The sequence below is a fragment of the Cucumis sativus genome, chromosome 5 (genome assembly GCF_000004075.3).
Source record: "Cucumis sativus cultivar 9930 chromosome 5, Cucumber_9930_V3, whole genome shotgun sequence".
Classification (NCBI taxonomy): Eukaryota; Viridiplantae; Streptophyta; class Magnoliopsida; order Cucurbitales; family Cucurbitaceae; genus Cucumis; species Cucumis sativus.
This window is the reverse complement of record NC_026659.2, coordinates 12188023-12209699: the sequence shown is the minus strand read 5'-3', so window position 1 is coordinate 12209699 and position 21677 is coordinate 12188023. Positions and strand designations below refer to the sequence as shown.

At 32.8% G+C, this 21677-nt stretch overlaps 1 protein-coding gene across 1 annotated transcript; it reads left to right on the top strand.

Moving 5' to 3' along the window:
• Nucleotides 1–5067: 5067 nt before the first annotated feature.
• Nucleotides 5068–6001, top strand: LOC101208228 (MLP-like protein 328). Its single transcript, XM_004142235.3, has 2 exons — nt 5068–5304; nt 5444–6001. Exons 1-2 carry the CDS (start codon nt 5112–5114, stop codon nt 5704–5706), a joined length of 456 nt encoding a protein of 151 aa, XP_004142283.2. The 5' UTR covers nt 5068–5111; the 3' UTR covers nt 5707–6001.
• Nucleotides 6002–21677: the final 15676 nt, after the last annotated feature.

The following is a 21677-nucleotide window of genomic DNA, read 5'->3' as shown; positions in this document are numbered from 1 at the left end:
AAGAAAGTTTGATTTCTAAAAAAGGTCTTATGTTATGTTTTCAAATTAAAGTTTCATGATTGTATGTTACGTTTACAACTCAGTTATTAGTCTTATTCCTATTAATGAGCTAGCTATTATGTGCACATAATGAATAAAGGCAACCATGTAGAAACGGATTGCATGACAAAATGAACCTGATCAGTGCATAAAAGGAGCGTATTGAGTTAGTGGCCTAAGCAACGAGAAATGAACAAGAAAATTCTCCACGAGATGCTGTGTGTGAGAGGTTCATGTTCTTGGCAAAAGGAATATGAAAAACTAATGTGTGATTTATGATTTATTGAATGAGGTGTTGAAGCCTATTTCATGAAAATATTTTACGAATTATATGCCCTAAAAGGTTTTCCAAAAATATTACTAACTAGGTATTTGACTTATGGTTTTAAATTTTCTCTTTCTCAGGTGATCATGCGTTGAGGCCAAGTAAGAAGGATAAAGTGAGTTGCTAACGGCTCCAGCGTTTAAAGTTGGGAAGTTGTGCAAGGCGTTTAAGCTTTATTTTATAGTTCATGTACTAAGTAAGTATGTATAATAAGTACTTAGAACACATGTTGTTAAGTAATAAAAAGAAGTTGTTTGTTTTATGTTGTATTATGAATAAAATTCTTATTGCCTAATATTTAAGTTTCAAGTTTGTATTAAGTTACTTGGGTTGGACTAGGCATTCAAGCTAAAGTTCAAGGACTTCAGTTAAGTGTTTTGACATTTCATTTTGGGATGTTAGGGTTGCTCAAGTCGCATTGCGTGCCACATTGTGAGATTTAGGACGCGTTGTGGGATGGGGCATGACAAAATCCATGGTAATATGCTTCCACTTCCATTCTAAACTAGGCGAAGGACACAATAATCCACCAAACTTTTGGGGTTGCGATTTGACTTGCTGACATATTGAACACTTAGCTACAAATTCAACTATTTCTCACAATGATAAGCCTTCAAGGTTTTATACATCTTAGTATTTTCAGGATGCATCACATAGGCTGAACTATGGGCTTCTTTTAAAATGTTCTCCTTCAACGCCTTGTTGTTTGGAACGTGAAGTCGTCTTTCTTTAGTTAGCGTGCCATCACTTCTTAACACATAGTCTGATCGCCTTTTGCATCTTACTTCTTTAGCTAACTTCCTTAATTAACATAGGGTCTACAAATTGTGTTTAAACTATCTTTCCTTCTAGTGTGGGCTCGAATTGAAATCGAGCTATCAAATTCCCAACTGATCATGTGTTCAAGATTGCCTCACAACCTTTCAACTCTTTCAGTAAGGCTACTCTTCCCTTATTTTCTTTATTGGAATTCTTTCGACTCAACACATCTGCCACCATATTAGCTTTTCCAGGGTGGTAGGCGATGATACATTCATAGTCCTTAGTGAGTTCCATCCACCGTCGTTGTCTCAAATTCAGTTCTTTCTGATCAAATATTTATTTCAAACTCTTGTGATAAGTGAAAATAATACATTTCTCCACAAATAAATAATGTCTCCAAATTTTCAATGCATGGACAATAGCTGCCAATTCCAAATCATGCATTAGGTAATTGTGTTCATGCATAATCAAATGTCTCGACGTGTAGCTATTACTTTTCCTTCTTGCATCAAAATGCATCCTAGACCTTTATACAACGCGTCACAGTAAACATCAAATTATGGCAATGCATAATAGGTGCACTAGTAAGTCTGCATTTTAACTCTTGGAAACTCTTCTCACATTTTGTTCTCCATTCAAATCTCGTTGCCTTCTTTGTTAGTTCCGTTAAAGTAAGAGCTAACTTGGAGAGTCCTTCAACAAATCTCCTGTAGTAACTCGTCAAACCAAGAAAACTTTGTACTTTTGTAACTATTTTAGGGTGTTCCAACCTTCAATCGCTTCAATCTTTTGCTTGTGTACTTTCAATCCTTCTGAGGATATAATATGTCCAAGAAATACAACTTGATTTAACTAGAATTCACCCTTACTGAACTTTGTGAACAACTTTTCTTCTTGCAGAGTTTGTAACACAATCCTTAAGTGCTCTGCGTGTCTTTACCTCGTTTGGTGAATAAATCAAAATGTCATCAATGAAAACAATGACAAATTGATCTAAGTAGCGATGAAACACTCTATTCATCAGATCGATAAAAGCAGTTGGGGCATTGGTCAAACCAAAAGGCATCACTAGAAATTGTTCTGAACGCTATCTTTGGTATGTCTGACTCCTTGATTTGCAATTCATGATGACTTGAACGCAAGTTTATCTTTGAGAACACCGAGTCTCCCTTTAGTTGATCAAAGAGATCGCCTATTTGTGGTTAAAGGGTACTTATATCTGATCATCACTTTGTTCAACTGCCAGTAGTCAATACACAACCTCATTGATCCATCTTTCTTTTTACAAATAGAACAAGTGCTCCCCAAGGTGATGTACTAGGTCGGATATAATTCTTTTCTAGTAGCTCCTGTAACTGGTTGTTTAGTTCCTTCAACTCGTTTGGTTCCATGCAATAAAGGGTTTGAGAAATTGGCATTATACTAGTACAACTTCAATAGTGAACTTGATTTCTCTTTTTTAGAGTAGTCCACTCATTTCTTTGGAAAATACGTTCAAGTATTCACAAACTATTAGCACACTTCCAGGTTTCTTTCTTATCACTCGAGTGTCCACTACGCGAGCAAGGTAGGCAACATGCCCTTTCCTTATCAACTTCCTTGCTTTAACCACTAAAATTATATTTGCTAATTCCACTTTCTTGTCGCTTTCATACTTAACTTCAATTTTTTCTTGTTCTTTCAACACTACCTCTTTATTGGAACAATCCAATATTGCGTGATATTTGGCGAGGAAATTCATTCTCAAAATCACATCTAACACATTAAGTTCAAATAGAATCAAATCTACTATCATCGAGACATTCTCAATTTTTATTTCACAATTTTTACATAATGATTCTACCATAAACACCTCATCTGTAGGCGTGCTTGTCACACCCCCTCTAGATCCGAGTGCGTGAAACCAACAAATATCGCTCCTTTCAAGAACGACACCAACTGACCCTTAAAATTTAACCTTTAAACATTAACAAGTGGAAGCTAGAACACATAATTTTTTTAACACAACTGAGTGAAACCTTTTACATTAAACAAAATTTATATAAGTTTATACAAACATAACTTAACTTTATTTACATTAGAACGTAACCCAAAACCAACCTCCCTAAACCTAAGTCTGATACCATAAATGACCAACTAAACATAGATTGAAAACAACAAGACACCTACAATATTTAAACAAAATCGTTCAGCACATAAATAACAACAATTTAGGCTTTAGGGACACAGTATCTACCTAGAAAGTGGGAAAACATTTTGAATGACATGAGCTAAACGAGCTCAATGAATAATAGAATTTTTTAATAGCTTTCCATAAACCTTTCTTAAATAATAATTCATAAACCTTTGGAAACAGTAAATACTAAATTATAAATAGTAACTTAAATCCTTGTTTTTTTCTGTTTGAATCTCAAGTATCTACTCCTACGAGATCGTAGAGGTTACTCAATACCAACTACAAATTTCATAGATGGGCATCCCTAATCCCTATTCCTACGAGGTAGCCGTCTCTTTAAATTATAAATTTAAATTATAGAATATAGATAATTATGTATAAATTGTTTCATTTATCAATTTAATTAAAGAATAGTTGCAAATTTAGTCATTGCAACAAAAAAAATTAAGTATATAGCAATATTTTAAAAAAATTGTAAATATAACAAAATTTGTCAAATTCTAACGATGATAGAAGTTTATCACCAATAGACCATGTTGTAAATATTGGTATATTATTGATAGATCATACAAATCTATCGGCAATACAAGTTTCTCCGCAATAGTTGTGCTATATTAGCAATTTTTTAAAAACTTTTTGTTATATCCTTCATTATTATTTTTAATGGATGTATTTCTAATAATTATTGACTTATAGTTTTCTATTTACATGAAAATTAAAGGGTGAGCAGTTTTTCAATTTTTAATTGTAAGTAGACTTTATTTACGACCATGTTAGTGTTGAATTTTTATTTATTTATTTAATTAACATTTTTATTTTTCTCCAAATTTAATTTTTCTATATTTTAATAATATCTCTCTTTCACACTCATCTATCTCTCTCAACCTTCTACTTCTCAATAATTGATGTCTCTTTCAAATAAATTTTATTGTATCTCTCTCATTAAAATAAAAATATAAATGAGAGAAATATTATTTATGTTGTGAACTTATTTTGTTAAAAAGTTGACAAAATCTTTTACCACTCTCCAACATTCCCCAAACATCAACTAAGTGAATTTGCCAATCTTCTAAAAATATTAATTAATTTTTCCCAGTGGAAGTTTATATTTATATAAAGTTACTTTTAAATACAATGATTAATTTTGGTGGAGTATTTTTTAATATTGGAAGAGTGTAATTTTTAATATTTGCAAGTATATAATTTTGAATATTGATAACAACCTATAACTGCTATCAATTGCTATCATTGATCATAACTTTCAATTTAAGAAAAACAGGAAAAATTATTCGTAATGATGACAAGTTATCACTGGTAGTAGCTATCAATGATATTCATTATATAATTGTAGCTATTAGTGATAGCTTTCAATGTGAAAAATTAGTCGAGAAGAAGAAGCGTGTGAAAGTAATCATTTATCAAATTGAAAGCTATCAGTGATAGCATATATCACTGATAACAATTATCAACGAGATAGATGTTATTAGTGATAGTTTTCAAATTGAGAAATTCGAGAAGAAAAAAAATTAAAAAATGGTTGTTGAACGTGGGTATTTTAGTTTTTTACTATTTTTTTTGTGTTGTATATGAAATTATTTTATCTTGTGTTATGTAAGCAATTATTTTAGATTTTTTTTCTTTTTTTTGGGTTGCATTCATGCAAGTAACCCTATAATAATATTTGTAGGGGGAAGAAAAACAAAATATAATAATAAAATAATTCATGAGTAATGTGTATAAAAAGGGACATAAAGCATAGGGATTGTTGTGTGTGGGCACTTTCAATAAAGGAATCCCTAGTTAGAAACCATGTCTCTTGTTGGAAAGTTTGTGAGTGAATTAGAAATAAATGCACCTGCTGAGAAGTATTATGAAATCTTCAAAGATAAAGTTGCTCATATTCCCAATATTTCCCCAACCCTCTTCCAAAATGTTGAAGTTCATGAAGGTGATTGGGACACCCATGGCCATGGCTCCATCAAAGTTTGGAATTACACTCTAGGTATGTATAAACGATCCTCATGGCTACGACCTTGACCTCATTCTTATTGTTGTCACCATTTTTATTTCTTTTCATTTTATATATTTCCATGATGTATATGGATTCTTTCTAATTAAGGCATCAATGTTAATTTGTTAAGAGGGGAAAGCTGAAGTATTCAAAGAACAAGTGGATTTCGATGACGAGAATTTTGCAGTAACTTTGATTGGATTGGAAGGAGATGTGTTCGATCACTACAAATCTTTCCAGGGAACATATAAAGTTGTACCAAAAGGTCCGGAGCACAGTTTGGCCGTTTTGACTTTGCAATTTGAAAAACTCAAGGAAGATTCTCCTTACCCATACAAGTACCTTGATCTCATGCATACCATCACCAAGGACATCGAAGCTCACCTTAAGTAGATGCTGTCTTTTATGTTGTGATTGGAGCTTTCATATCCATATTTCTCTCCCTCCTGTCTTCAGTGTGGGTGTGATTTCATATATTGTATGTTTTGGAGTTGTATTTTTCTTTTGGAGTCCACTGTCAAGCTTCATTTCATGATTTGGGTGTAATTTTTATAACTTATTATTGTTACTTCTATTGCTTTATTATAAAATAAAAATCATGGTTATATTTTATGTAAAAGTTGATGAATCTCAAGTATTAATGGTTTCTTTATTAAATAAGTAACATCCAATGATTAGATTTGATCAATACTCTGTCAACACTTTCTCTCTCTCTCTCTCGATACAATTTCTCAGCATTGTTTTTTTAAAGAGCTCAAGTTTGACTTGATCACTTCCCAGTTTAATTTTTACTTGTTTTTCATTGAAATTTAGGGTTATTTTTTAAATAATTTTCACCATTGCTCTTGCTGGCTATTTTGTACACTACAACCACTGTGATGAGGAATTACAGATGAAAGATTATGTTAAGTATCATTTACTATTTGTTTTTTAAACAGTCACTTTTTCCATTACTTTAACAAATATACGTTTTAAAAATTTAATTGATAATCAAACAACTTTTTAATTTTCTATTTTAGTATTCAAAATAAGTAATATATAAATGAATCAAAACAAGGCCGAGACTACTTTGGTGACTATCACCTCAATTGAAATATATACAATCATTTCTATTTTTGACCATTTTCCAAAAAAAATGATGGAGCATTTGTTTCAGTTGTTTCAAATGGAAAGTTTTACCATTTTTCAAATCTTCTAAAATTTTATTTAATATTTTATATCTTTTTCAAAAAAGTTATTCATATCTTTCCAAATTTACACCAACCATTTTTGTTAAGAAAAATATTATGGATGTCCGTAAACTAAAGTTGGCATCTGAGTTACTTATAGAAATAGAAGGATTATTTAACGAACATTTTTCAGATGGGAAAATGAGGAAATTTGAAGTGCGTATTGAATGTTATTGTGAAAGGGAATGAAGAGAGAGCGGACAGCTGTGGAGAGATAAAAATGGTGGTTGGAGAGAGGAGGAAGAGAGAGGACATCAAAATAAATATGAGCAACGTAACATGGGTAGCCATCTTCACGTTCATAACCCTCCAAATAACCTTCCATTTCTATAATGACATTTCCATTTTTTTTTATATAGTTCTTTTTAACAATCTTTCAAAATCAAACTTAGAATTTGAAAACTAAAATTTAACTCTTTTACTCATCAATTATGCAAATTAAAATTCATTTGCTCATAATTAGCTCACGAACGTTCGTTCCTTCTTTCATTTTGATTCTGATTTGTCTTAAACAAATATTTGTAGTTAGTGTTAGATTATTTGTGTGGATATTAAAATTATAAGTCCACTGAAATTTAATAAATATGGTTCATCATCAAATAATAATTGATAGTTAGAAAATAAATTATGTCAACGATGTATATAGGAATCAATCTTACAGAGTATTATCCCTTACTATCTGATAAATTATTTTTTTAATTTAAATTAAAAATTAGATGCACAAATTGTTTACAAAATAAAAGGAAATGATTAAAGTACAATAGAAGTATTTAATGAAATGAAAGACTAATTCATATATGAAAATGTAATGATTAAAGTATAATATTAGTATTTAATAAAAATGAAAAAAAAAAAAAAACAATTGATATACGAATGGTGAAGCAATCTAAAATAATAATTTATGAAGAGTTTATGGATCACAGCATTTGTATTTAAGTCTTTTGACTTTTATTTTCTTTGTTTACAACTGAGGGGTCATGTATGCTGCATCACGTGGAGTTTGAATACAAGTTGATCATTTATAACCTTCATAATCCTCATCTTTACCAAGCAAACGTACGATTATGTTCAAACTATCTGATAGTGATACAGTTCATGACACATATATATTTTTCTTCTTATATTACGAATATGACAAAATTAGTGATATCGTACGATTATCATAAGGCTATCTGATAGTTATTGACTTTTAATTTTGTTACTTTTGTAAGAGCTCTTAAAATAAAAGCAAATTATTTACCATCAATAACAAAAATTGACTCACGAGATAAAAGTACCCTAAAATACTAAAAAAAGTTCCCAGACCACGATTAATCAAGACTCAAACCACAAAAAAATACAAATACAAAACATGAAGGCCAATGACGTATTTGATTTGGAGGTGGGAATTTGGTAACAACGAGAGAAAAGATATAAACGCTCAACATTCTCTAACAAAAATAAATGTAACACTCCAAAAATTAAGTTGATTTTACATTTTATTTTTTTCATTTTCATTTAATCATGTTCAATGTTGTTTTGAGTTAGGTGAATGAGAATTATTTGGTTTTGTAGATTTTTATCAATGGATGGATCTTGAAAAAGATATGTTTGGAATGAATATACAAGTTGCATATTCTTGAATTTGATTCTATTTGACGTGCTAATTTAATCAAATTATAAATTTAGTACATAAGTTTGATTAAAATTTTATATGGATGACGCTTTTTCATTATGCCAATTTATCAAAACATGAATTTAAGTCAAATTTTTTATTTCTTTTTTGTTGGTTAGTTTATATTGTTGTTGTGAGTGTGTGAAATGTACTCGTATAATGGGGTAGGCTATATATATACTCAATGAGTTCTATGGGACGAGTTCTGTAATACAGTGAATGTGATGGTGGATTAAAAGTTTTCCTACACAAGTCTGAGTATAAACTAAAAGATATGATTCCTGATGAGTCCAACGTCAACCAAAAGGATTTCTTGTTTAAATTATTTTGTGAAGAATCAAAATAAATTATGTTCACAACATGGTGCACTGATTTGCATTTCCCCCCTAAAATGATGTAGTTGTACATGAAAGACTAAATCTTATTTCAAAGATTACTTCTACTTTCGTTTATGATAAAATGTACACTTAGTTAAAATTGTATTATAAGTCGTACCTTTTGTTAATAACTGCGTGAATAATGCTATAGAGTAAAGTAAAAATTCAATCACAATAGACGTTTGTTAATCCAGTTTGATGATACAACGTGTACATCTGGAGGGCAGTAGGCCCGTAATAGCAGATTCTATTGCACGTGTGCTAGTTGATCATTACAATGTTATGACTTAGGATACATCACTTTACACACAGTTACAGTGATGATCATCTACTGACTCGAACAATCAGAAAACATAATATAATCATAACATTAATGGGATAACTTCCCCTTAATTAGAAGTCACATGCAATCCTAGCTTTCTGCATCCCTAAAAGCTACTAATCTCTTATGTTTAGTATACAGTATCGTCACACATTTGTTTTTGGAAGATGCAAACGAAATACTTACCACTTTTCGAATATATTCGCCCACAAAGAGAGAACCAATCACAACAAGAAATAAGAGTTTTCCCGACGTAGCAATACGTTGCCGAAAACCCTTACCAACGTCGGGGAAGGTTACTGCGACGTCGCGGACAACGTCGGCAGGCACGTCGGCGATACTTTCCTTGACGTAGTTCACGTCAACGACGGAGAAAATTTCCCCAACGCATGCTGCAGCATGTCGCAAATGGCTTTCGCGAGGCGGCGTCGCAAAAGGCTTCCGCGACCCAGCGTCACAAAAGGCTTCTGTGACACTGCGTCGCGAAAGGCTTTAAATATATATATTTTTAATTAATTATTTTATTTATATATGAAAAGAAACCCACTAAATTCATTCATTATTTAGTCTATTTTCAAGCAATTAATCATTTTTGGAGAATGAAATTGGATAGAAAAACAGACGAAGATTAGCGATTCAGAGAAGGGAAAGAGAGAAAGTACAAGGAATGAGAGAGGGACATGAGCGATTCGGAGAAGGACAAGATGGAGAAAGTAGAGGGAAGGAGAGATAGAGAGTGAGGAATAGTAACAAAGGAGAAAGAGAGGGACAAGGACACTTCCGGCGGCGGCAACGGTGACGGCGAAGACGAACGAACGACAGCAATAATCTCCTTCTCTCCCTCTCTCTTGGTCGATTTTCTCTTCCTTTCGTTTTGCAATTGATTTAGTGTTGAAGAGAAAGAAATAGATTGGACTTTTTCCGACGTCTTTGAACATGACGTGTCCTTCCCCAATGTGTTCAAAGACGTCGGGAAAAGTCCACTTTCCCCGACGTCGAGTAACCCCAACGTCGCAGAAAGTTAAATAATGAATTAATTATTTAAACATTGTCCGACGTGCACCTGCCACACGTTGCGAAAAGGTGACCATTGTCACTTCAATACGTACACTTAAAATTGCAACTTTTTGCTACGTCTTACTGTTGTGCGTCGCAAAAAGTGAATATATTAAATTTAATATGTAAACTTTTCGCAACGTCTAGTACTTGTGCGTCGCGAAAAGTAAAGATATTAAATTCAATTTTAAACTTTTCACGACGTCTTACTGTTGTGCGTCGCAAAAAGTGAATATATTAAATTTAATATGTTCACTTTTCACGATGTCTGGTACTTGTGCGTTGCGGAAAGTAAAGATATTAATTTTAATTTAAAACTTTCTGCGACGTTTGGTTCTTGTCCATCACAGAAAGTGAACGCATTAAATTTAATTTTTAAACTTTTCGCGACGTCATGTTCCTCTGCGTCGTGGAAACGTACCATTGTGTGCGTCGTGAAAAGTGAACGTATTAAATTTAATTTTAGACTTTTCGCGACGTTACATTTCGTGCATCGACAAAAGGTGATCAACGTCGACGCACCTTTCACCTTTCACCAATGGACATCAAAAGAACTGAACCAAGAATAATATTCAAACAGCCTACTAAAAAAGGAATATAATAACAACCACCCAAATAAAACTCAACTTCCATAAATAATTAATAATTCAAATAAAGGGAGTGGGATCATATCCTAACAAACTCCCCTTGGGACTAACTTCTATTATTTGAGCAGACAGACAATAACTAGACCAAACACAACTGAGATCACATAGACAGAGCAGTAAAGCAAATTACTAGAGAAAGATCCACAAAGAAGAATCAGCAACAGTAAATCAGATTTAGAGAACCAACAATCTGTCAACTCAAGAACTCCAAATAGAAAGCCTTCTCAACCAAAATAACCAAACAACAAAAAGCCACATCAAAAAACCATAGAAGGCAAGCCAAAAATTAAAAGAACATGTTGTACAACCATAGTTGCTAAAAAGAGACGACAAACATGAAAGAGTTCCTAAAAAGAGATGACAACCATAGAAGCCACATCTCCACCTTTGCTTGTTGACAAATAAGACTAGAAAGAGGGACCGAAAGAAGAGGAAGAAGAAAAGGAAGAAGAGGAAGAAGAAGAGGAAGAGGAAGAAGAAGAGGAAGAAGAAGACGAAGAAGAGGACGAAGAAGAAGACGAAGAAGAGGACAAAGGAAGAAGAAGAAGAGGACGAAGAAGAAGAGGAAGAAGAAGAAGAGGAAGAAGAAGATGAAGAAGACGAAGACGAAGAAGACGAAGTCCCAGTGGTAACAGTTATATGAGAGACGAGTTTCGCTCATAACAACTTTGTTTTCTGTATTTAGGACTTTACATCTATCATTGTTGAATATTACGTAGAAACCTTGATCATGTAATTGACTAACATTAATCAAATTTACAGAGTGGCCTTTAATTAGTCTCACATCTCAAAGATAAGGAAGCCTTGATTAGTTGATAGAACCTTTTTCGAGAATTTTTCCACTAACACTATCTCCAAACATGACATGTTATGAACTACAGTCCTTCAGATTGGTAAAAAAGAAGCATAACCAGTCATGTGTCGCGAACAATGTTGCATGTATTAACATCATTGCTTCTTGTAGGTCTCTATTTAGTTCTTGCAATTCTTCCAACTTATTTTTTCTAGTTATGTATTTCTACAATGGAAAACCATACAAACGATAGCAGAAGGGTCATATGTAACTGGTTCTACCACATAAATGTCATACCAATCTTCTCTTCTTAAGCTGCTTTTCTTCTTTGACAACTGAAGAGTGTATATGTTGATCACTTTGACTAGAGGCTCTTACAAAAACAATCGACGATGTGCTAGTGGAGCTATTTCAAGAATATCCTAGCCCCACTTTATTTGAAATTGACTTTTCATCATTTAGAATATTTTCTAAACTTTGAGTACCAGAAAACAACATTTTAACGTACTTGGATAGAGATTTGTATTCATTACGAGCCTCCTTCAATTCTGACTTCAAGATAGCTATGGATTGTAAATACTACGAGTTATTTTTCATTAGATTCTGTTTTCTTTCACTTTCTTGCCTGAGTTTATCTTCTGCAAAACCTTTGACAACATCATTATTGGTGTGAGTGACATCTAGGAAATCTTTTTGACAATTTATGGTTATACAAGACGTCTTCTGTTTACTATCACAACCTTTGTCAATTAAATCATTTTTTGTAGTAGCCGTCAAACTCTTTTTCTTTCTCTCTAAGAATGTGGCACATTCGGCTTGAAAATGTTGAATTCCATCACATTATTTAGTTTCTTTGCTTAGGCGTTAGAGCTTTTCTCATTGTTTTTCGACTGTTTATTTTCAAGTGTCATTCATATCTTAGCTTTACGATGATGTTAGAATGCCAATTTAACTAATTTCTTATATTAATTTTTACTATGTTTTTAGATATATATTAAAGAGATAAGTAAAACAAAGATTTTATGAGTTTTGGAAGCATTAGTTCAAACCTCTCCCACTCTCAAATTTAGAAGGCAACAAGGTCCAGAATGTTGAAATAAAGTTATGAGATTGTCTTTGAAACGTTTGAAAAAGAGGCTTGAGTTAAAATTTGCTTGCATTATAAATTTGTTATATGCTTTTAAGCATGAGTTCTTAAAATCGAGTTTCAATGCTTATCAAAATGGTTCTCTAAGTGGGTAACATAATTATCAATATTAAAGTCTTAGAACAAACACAATGAAGAGAGTAAACAACCACTAAAACAATCTACAAATGAAAGGTCATTGCATAGACAAGTTGAAAAGAATGCATCAATTAGATACATGATTTTAAAAATTTGGAATTACACACATTCAAAATGTTTACAATGATGTTCAAAAGAAGGAAATTTAATAGATGACACCCAAAAATTTAGTTTATAGTTGCATTGTCATCTTGGTTCTATGACGAGACTTCATTGCCTGAAAAGTAGAAGGGTTGTTCAAGGATATATTGGTGGGTTAATGGGAGTAGGAATATACTAAACACAAACATCATGCACATAATTCATTAAAGCGGGAAACTGTTCATCTTGCCTTTGAACATGTCATCACATGAATTCTAAGTTTTCTTCAATGTGTCATAAAATGCGTTGATGTTGCCTTTGGATTTCACTGACTTACTCCAATCGGCACAAAGAAAAATTTTGTAACACCAATTGTTCTTGGAAAAATGCAACACAGTGTTGAACAAATGATGTAGCATGGCAAACAAATGCTTCATGTTGTTGTTGAAAGCTATGGTGTTTCATCATTAGTTCATCTGAGTTGGTTTAGATCAAATCACATTAAATCTTTAGTGGCTCCATGATCTCGCCATGAAGAAAACTTTTCAAGTCATCCATATTCATGTCTTAATAGTCGTCATCTAGCGGTGGAATATTTATGTTGAGTATGGTCATCGAAAGGTAGGACTTGGCATGTCTCATCGGTATCGATCTTCATCACACTTATGCTTGAACCGAGTGGGTAATCAACATGTGATGGTATATGTAGTTGGGATGGAAAACGAATAGACTCCTCAAGATCTAAAGTTTCAATTATTCGGTCTTTATGTAGTAATGGAAGGATGATAATATGCGACACGATGATGAACATAACAACTTTTCAAAGGTAAGGACTTCCCAAAGGTAAAGACTTCTTAGGATCTGAAGCCTTTCCTTGGTCACTTTCAAGTGGCAATGGGATTTTATTATGTAGGGAATGATCTATACAAGTTTAGAAAGGTGGAAGAGTCTGGTATTGAGGTGAGGAAGAGGACGATGTGATTTCAATTTCTTTAAAGGATTTTATTCCTCCAAAATCTTCACATTTGGTAAACAAATTCTCATACTCAACAGTCTCTTGATGTAGGGAGGAAGGGTCCTTAGGCAGTGGATGTGGGTTTTTGGGTAGTGTGGTGGTTACGATGGGAATGGGAATGAGAGCGAGGCTTTATATCTGTCTTTTCAACCTCTTTTTTCTTAGCAGATTCTTTGGGAATTTTTCTTCGTCTGGCTAGCAGTTGACTTGACAAGCAAAAAGAGAATGCGACCATTTTTTTTCGTTTTTCAACCAATGCATCGTCAAAGTATTGCATTTCATACTTCAATAGTCGTTTTAGAATATGGTATGTTGCAATACTATGAATCCTCTTTTCAAGGTCACTTAGCTTCATTTTGATGGTGTTGACTAGCAATTGCACAACATTTGAGGGCAAGAATAATTTCCCTTTCTTCTCTATGAAGACTCCTCTAATTAAGATTATCAAAATCCACCCAACGTAACGTCCATGGGTATGTAATGCATTATGCAGTAGATAGTCATGACTTTGTCTAGTGAGACCCATTTTATCATGTGTTGTGGAAGGCAACTTTTTCTTTATGAAGTACAACCAAACATTAGCTTCAGGTGTTAGGGATTTTGTGAGTAGCCTCTTGTATCCTTAGGGAGTTATATCCCATCCAGTTCCAAGCTCTACCACCACTATTAACACATCATTGATCTTCGTCGTAGTAGGGTATTCTGTCATTCTATTTCCTTCAGCATTTGCATCATTATGCAGATCATAAAGCCTATTACTTTCTCTTGCATTGAAGTCAACACCTTCCCTCTTTATCAATAAAAAAATCTTTCCATATATGAAGGCTTTCAGTTTTAAAAATCATAGACTATGTCGATCCTAAGAAAATTTCCCTTGAGAAAACTTGTGGCATGTTAACACATCAAATAAGACAGTGATAAATGTTGGGACTGATGCATCCTCTAGGAAGAATCTCATTTCATGCAACAACTTAAGGACTTCACACAATTTCCTTACCTTACCCTTTCTTCTTATTCTTTTTTGTCGCAGAGGCTTCTTTTTGGCTTCATACTCTTCTTTCTATTTATTTTTATTTTTCAACATCTACTTCTTCGTCAATGCTTTTTCTTTTCATTGTCTTTGTCCATCTTCTTTTTCTCTTTTTCTTTCTCATGATTTTTTGTTCCCTTTCTCATTAGGATCCTTTTTATTCGCCTGTTCCTTTGTCTACTTTTTATTCTTTCACTCTTCTTTCTGTTTTTGTATTTTAATAATGTGTCGCTCAGCTGCTATCCTTCGACGCTTTTATTTTATTTTCTTCTCTTCCTCACTCTCTTAATTTAGCTTATCATCTAAGACACTCACAACAGCCTATGAGCATTTATCTTCTTTCTTCTTTTTGGCTTATTTTTATGCAACGGGGAGAAATCACACGTCACCTTTACCCTTTTTAAGCCTCATTTTCACCTTTTCAGTTTTCTTGATGATTTGCTACGCTATATGCTCCACACATGATCAAGGAAGGACTACCTCTTCCTCAATGTGTTCAACATACACGGACTTAGGTTGCTCGCAATGTTCTCGTCGCTCTCTTCTATATCCTCAATTACTCTCTTCTTTAGTGGTCGCACTACTATAATTTTCTCATTATTATGTTTTTCTTGTTTCTTCTTCTCCAATGCTTTGAGCATTCATTCCAATGCTCTTCCCTTGACTTCAATGGTGAAGCTCCTATTCCATTGTTACTAAGTTGATTTACTCCTCTAATTTTCTCAATATCATCTACCTCTCTATACCTTTTAAAGTGGAGCAAAATATTTAAGTCTCACAGTGGTCATGTGGCAAAGGTCTCATCACATTTGACTCAAAGGTTGTTGCCATGCACAATGGTAGATGGTTGAGGGACTTAGCTGCCTTATTTTCTCCTTGTCGAGAGGTGACAACGTTTCTTTCATCACTGATTTAGTGAATAAGTTGTTTGCCTGATAACCGAAGGGTTTTGGATGTTTGGTTGGGGATTGGCTAGAAGGTTCATCAAATAAGAGTTTGAGTTTACCATAGGCTTAATGAATTCTAGTTTCTTGAAACGAAGCCCTTGAATTAGGATGGCACTACAACAAAACATGACCTTTTATTGCTTTTTATTACAACTTTTTAAAAATAGACTATAATATAGAAGGGCAAAAAAGGCGATATTTTGTTTTTGGTAAAACTTAAGTTACGCGCTCAAATTTTCAAAAACAAAAAAAAGGTGTATTGTAGTTCCCTTGTTTTCTCTTTTCTCTATTTTTAATCTCACCACTCCATTCTCACAATTTCCCAACTTTTCTACCTTGATAATAGGAAGAGGACGGTCAAACCTTTGCTAACTACAACATCCAAAAATAATAAACGATCCACAAATTATTCCTTATCTAAGTGGAAGCGCAAGAAGAAGACCATCTTAGGGGAGGCACCAAAGCTTCTGGTTATTAGGTTTTATCTATTGTTTTTCAGAATGTTTTTTTTTTCTTCTAAATGATAGGAAGAGGATTTCATTTTTCATTTCGAATGGTTGCAACATCGTGGGATTAAGAGGAGGAAGGTTGCGACGGTGGCTTTAGAGAAGTAAGGTTATAGCTTCGACTTCTAAAGATTAGTTGTGATTGGTTCTAATTAAGAGAAAGTTTACAACTTCAATTTTTACAGCTTTAATTTTTTAAGTTTGGTTCCAGGATCAACTTCAATTTTTAGAGGTAAGAGGAATTTAATTTTATTTTTAGATGCAAAACAAATTTTAGGTTCCGATTGTTAGAATGAATCTTATTAGAGAAAATAGATTTCTAATAAAAAAATTTAAATGAGAAACTTTTTTATGGGCTTGGTGATTGTTTAATTTTCAAGCACATTTGAGTTTATGAGACCTATAATAACACTTAGGAGCTTGTCAAGCAACTCTTTCAATGGTCATTTTCTCTTATTTGCTTCTCACCACTACCACGATAGCTTATTAAATTGTTAGGCTTCCATAAATCAAAGATGCATTCCTCAAGGGATTAAAAGGAGATGTTGGAGTTGTAAAATGTGCATTCTATTGGAACTTATGTCCTAAAACTTGTAGTTTATAATTTAAAATCATATTCTATTCAATAAAGTAGTTATAAAGATGAATTATTAGTGAAATAGAATACTATAATCTTGAATCTAATAAACTAAGGTCCCAAGGCTATCTTGTAGACTTGAACTTTATATAGAGACATAAATGTGAATCAACAAGTTCAAGTTCATAGCCTAAGCGGGCTTTATGAGTTTAACTCAATCTTTTTCTCACAAGTCAACCTTAGAATTAGCTCCTTCAAGCTCACTCAATGATACTTGCAGTAGTTGGGATCATCTACCTTTTCCACTTACTTTGGTTATTTAATTTCTGACAGTTGGATATATAAGATTCTTCTCTAGTTGTTCTAGAATGATTTTGTTGGAATTTATGTCCTAAAACTTGTAGTTTGTAGTTTAAAATTATATTCTATTCAATAAAATTGTTATTAAGGAATTATTAGTGAAATTGAACCTAATAAACTAAGATCCCAATGCTCTCTTGTGTAGACTTGAACTTTATGTATAAACATAAACATAGATCAAGTTTAAGTATATAGCCTAAATGGTTTATAGTATATGATCACTAAGGTTAAATATCTTATTATGGGGACACTATGAATGTGGTCCGCTTTGTAGTTAGTACAAATGATGTGATCCTGTATCATTTATATGGAGACATGCAAGTGAGAGAATCCGATGTAAAGAGTTTACATAAGACTAGAATCATGAAATAGTCACTTTTATGTTATAACATCGTTTATAGTTTAAGGCCAACTATTTTTTTCTATTGATGACCTAGATAACTTAATATTAATCTTGAGCTGACTATGAACTCTTGTTCACATGGAAATATCCTTAGATCTACATAGTTAAGGGCAATTTGATAGTGTTGACCCAATAGTCTCATTTCAGGGTAAGCCCGTGTAGATAGTTGAGACATAGAGTGCAAGATGGAATTTACTCCCGATTATTTTAGAGTTAATAGATAGGTTGTTCCCTCAAGCACTAAATCCAAGTCTTCAATAAGGGGCCCCACCCTTTCATTGACCCAAGAGGAATTTGGTTTATAGGTTGAACCTTGAATCAATTATTCGTTAAAGGAGCAGTGGTACTTAAGAAACAAGATGTAATCTTGAGGATGAAATGGTATTTTCAATCAGTCGAGATTATGAACAATCTGTGAAAGATTGACTTACAAATCATGGTTATATCGTATGGACTCAAATATATATATTAAGAGGAGTGTAAGTACGAGACTTTAGTGCGATGATCCGTTAGTTAACGAGTGTTTGATTAGTTCGATCTAAAAGAGTTAAGCCAGTTAATCTCGGATGTTGGAGCTCATGATCTATAGGTCCATTAGTTTCTCCTACTAACATATATGAAATAAACTTAGAACAATATATTGGATTAGTTCGAATTAGGAAAATGAGAGAAAAGTTGACAAGTATATATTATATAATTATTCGTTATCATTTAAGAGATAGAGCTATATTTAAATATGATTTAAATATCTAGAATATAAATATGGATTCATATTTGAAAACTCGAAAATGATGGTAATGGTTAAAGTTGTAAAAACTCAAAGGGTTGACTTTTGACTTTGAAATTTGAATTTCGAAAAAATGAATGTGGATTCATGCTTGAGAGATTAAAATTAGTTAAGAAACAACCGACAAAATGGTAAAAAGTCAAAAAGTTGGCTTTTGGATTAAAAAGTTGAATTTTTGGTTGAAAAGTATAAATTTGACTTTAACTAAAGTAGAAAAGACCATTTTGCCTTTTGTTAAAGTTAGTGGAAAAATTCAACATTTTGTTCGATGATTCCACTAACTCTTAGTGGGCTAAATGAAGGCTTATGGTGATAACACCAAGTTCACTAAGAGAAAGTGCCTTATGGTGAAATTTAACATGTAAAATGTATCTAAAAAATTCTATAAAATGTTGTTTTGAATTTCATTTTAAATAACTTTTGATATTTTTTTTCAATTAAGCTGAATTTTATCACTTTAAAGCATTAATTACCAAAAGAAAAAAGCTTTCTCACCTACAAGTTTGATCACTTTTCTATTAATTTCCCTTACTCTTGTCTTCTTTCTATTCCTTCACTCATTAGGTCTCATAACCCGATTATAAGCCCAAAGAATAGCGGATAAACAATAGTGGTGGTTTGATTCATGTTCATGTGAAGATTATGGAATTACGAGAGTTACAGATGTATGTTTTTTCATTAAACCTTATTTTAATTAATTAGGTTAAAGCATGTTCGTTTCTACTTTGATTAAATGCAATTAGAGTGTTTTTTATTTTTAATTCCCATGTGCATGTCTAGTAATCCATCAAATTGTAATATCTAATAAAAAATGGATAAAAATTTTCTTGTCCCTCCTTCAAAGTTAGACAAATCTCTCTCACCTCTAACATCTTTCTTTTCTATGTTTGCTTCTTTTTCCTTTCTGGAAGAAAACCCGAACAAGGTTGTATTAAACTATATCATGGACTCTTTTGTGGCGGTTATCAAAATCTTCTTGGTGGCTCTCACCTCCTTCTTGTGCTTTTTTACTTTACGGACCAAAAAATCCTTAGTCGCCCATGTTGGCGATGCTCAACTTCATATCATGTGTGCAAATTGTCAAACCTTTGAACATACAAGGCTTTATTCCTTGTATAATATAGAGAAGTTCCAAGTGCATACCTTAAGTGCACATCTCTCTCTGCAAACAACTCAATGAGTCAGATTTTATAATCAAGGCTCAGACCTCTCTATCGGTTGTTGTAGTCGATGACAAGCTCTTCTTTCTTTGTTTTGCATTTATTAACTCCATCATGCTTCAAGTGCACTTGATGTTGTAGAAGTGGTTATAGGAACTCTCTTTCTAACCATTTCTAGTTGTCAAGTAAGTGTATCACTCGAAGACATTTTCTTTCAAACTTTGGATAAATTTCCTTACCATTTGATCTTCTTTCAATCCCGTGTTCTTGCATGTTTCAAAAAAACGAGCAAGGTACTGCTTCAAGTTGTTCTTTCCATCAAACTGTTAAAACTTTGGAGGCTATTATTCAAGTGGCATTCTCAACTTGTTGATTCTTTTTGTATATGACTTAGAGTACATAAAAGAAGTCTAAGATAGGACTCCATATTAAACTTTGATTGAGTTTGTGATCATATCCAATAGTTGTTAGAGTGATAAAGATGCATTAGAAGTTGATTTTTGTCGTGGTTGGTTCGCCTGCACCACATTCTTCCCTTTTCATTGGCCTTGATAGTAGGAGTTTGGCTTGACTCAGTGATTTTGCGAGCCTAAATCTAATCCCTCCAAGTGATGATTTCGTGATCTCACTCCTCCACAACTTTCATTAGGACATTTTGTTTTTTCTCCATCTTTGCCATGGTCGCCTCAGTTGTTAAAGCGTCATCATGATAGACATGTTAATTTTGATTCCTTCCTTGACTTACTAGAGTGACTTACTAAAGGAAAAAAAATCAAAGTTAACATACAAAGGCTTTTCCACTACTACAAAAACAGGCTGTCTTGACGTTTTTAAACTGTCAAGAATCACTATTCTTGACGGTTTTAAAACCGTCGTTGAAGCCAGTGTCAAGAAAGCCAAAGTTCTTGATGGTTGATAAAAACGTCAAGAATAGTGAAAGTTGACGGTTTATAAATGTCAAGTATACAAATTTTCATGACAGTTAAAAACCGTCAAGGGTGTGAGTGTTCATGACAGTTTCCAAACCGTCAAGAATATGAATGTTCATGACATTTAATAACCATCAAGAAATTGATTGTTTATGACATTTTACAACCGTCAAGCATGTTTCATAGTTTTTTTTTTAAATAATAATTTAATTGTATTTTTGTTTGTGCTCCCATAATTCTGTATAGTGGTCTAACAATAGTTTCATATATATAAATGGACGATATTCATCAAATATAGTTTCAAAACTTGAACATATATAAATAAAACGCTTCACCATATTTATATATAATCATTTCCAAAACAATACATATATGAATATTTCATATCCTTTGCAAAAATAATATAAACAATCTCATTAGATTGTCATAAGTTCAACTCGACTTCCTAAATTAACTAACTTATCTAAAAACTACCCAAAAACTTCCCAATAGCAGTTTGAAAAAGCTCCAAGTCGCGACGAAAAAGCTCTAAGTCACCGATTCTCGCAGCCTGAAATTTTTTTTTGATGATAATTAATATAACATAGCATAATAGAAATCCATTCATCACTATTCAACTCAACATCATAGTAGATTTTGTGTTTGCACATTTATTCATTCACTTCAGCTTGTGTAATTGTTCAGCGATAGACCATAAATAAATTAACTAGAATTTCAATGAAGTTATTAGTAAGCCAGAAAATACTTATAATGCACACATGAGGGGAAAGTAAGTACATTGTATAATTAAACAAACACCACATGTTTTTCTACACACTTATAATTATAATGCACGGAAGAGTAAGACATAATGAAATTGCAAATCTAAGGTGGCCAAGCCTCTAACACTTTGAACTATAACTTTCTTTCAACACAATCAAACAAAAAGCCAATACAAATAAATTTCTTGTTACCTATTTTTGCAACTATAGTTAATATGAAAGTGTAACACAAAAAAATTAAACAATATTGTCAATACAAATAAATTCCTTGATGAAAATCTCACATTTGGGAGACTCCATCAATTTAGGATGCTCTTCGTGATGGTAGAACCTTGCTTTTGTTCTTCTGTAATCTCTTTTAAACAACAAGGTGGCAGGTCACGCATATGCGTCGCTTGCAGCAATAAATTTCAATGCAACTTTCTTTGGTGTTGTTAGCTTACTT

Bases quoted from the DNA above. Each gene is read 5' to 3' on its own strand.
- LOC101208228 (XM_004142235.3), top strand. From the start codon at position 5,112: ATGTCTCTTGTTGGAAAGTTTGTGAGTGAATTAGAAATAAATGCACCT. The intron at 5,305-5,443 runs GTATGTATAAAC...TAATTTGTTAAG, and splicing joins AGTTTGGAATTACACTCTAG to AGGGGAAAGCTGAAGTATTC.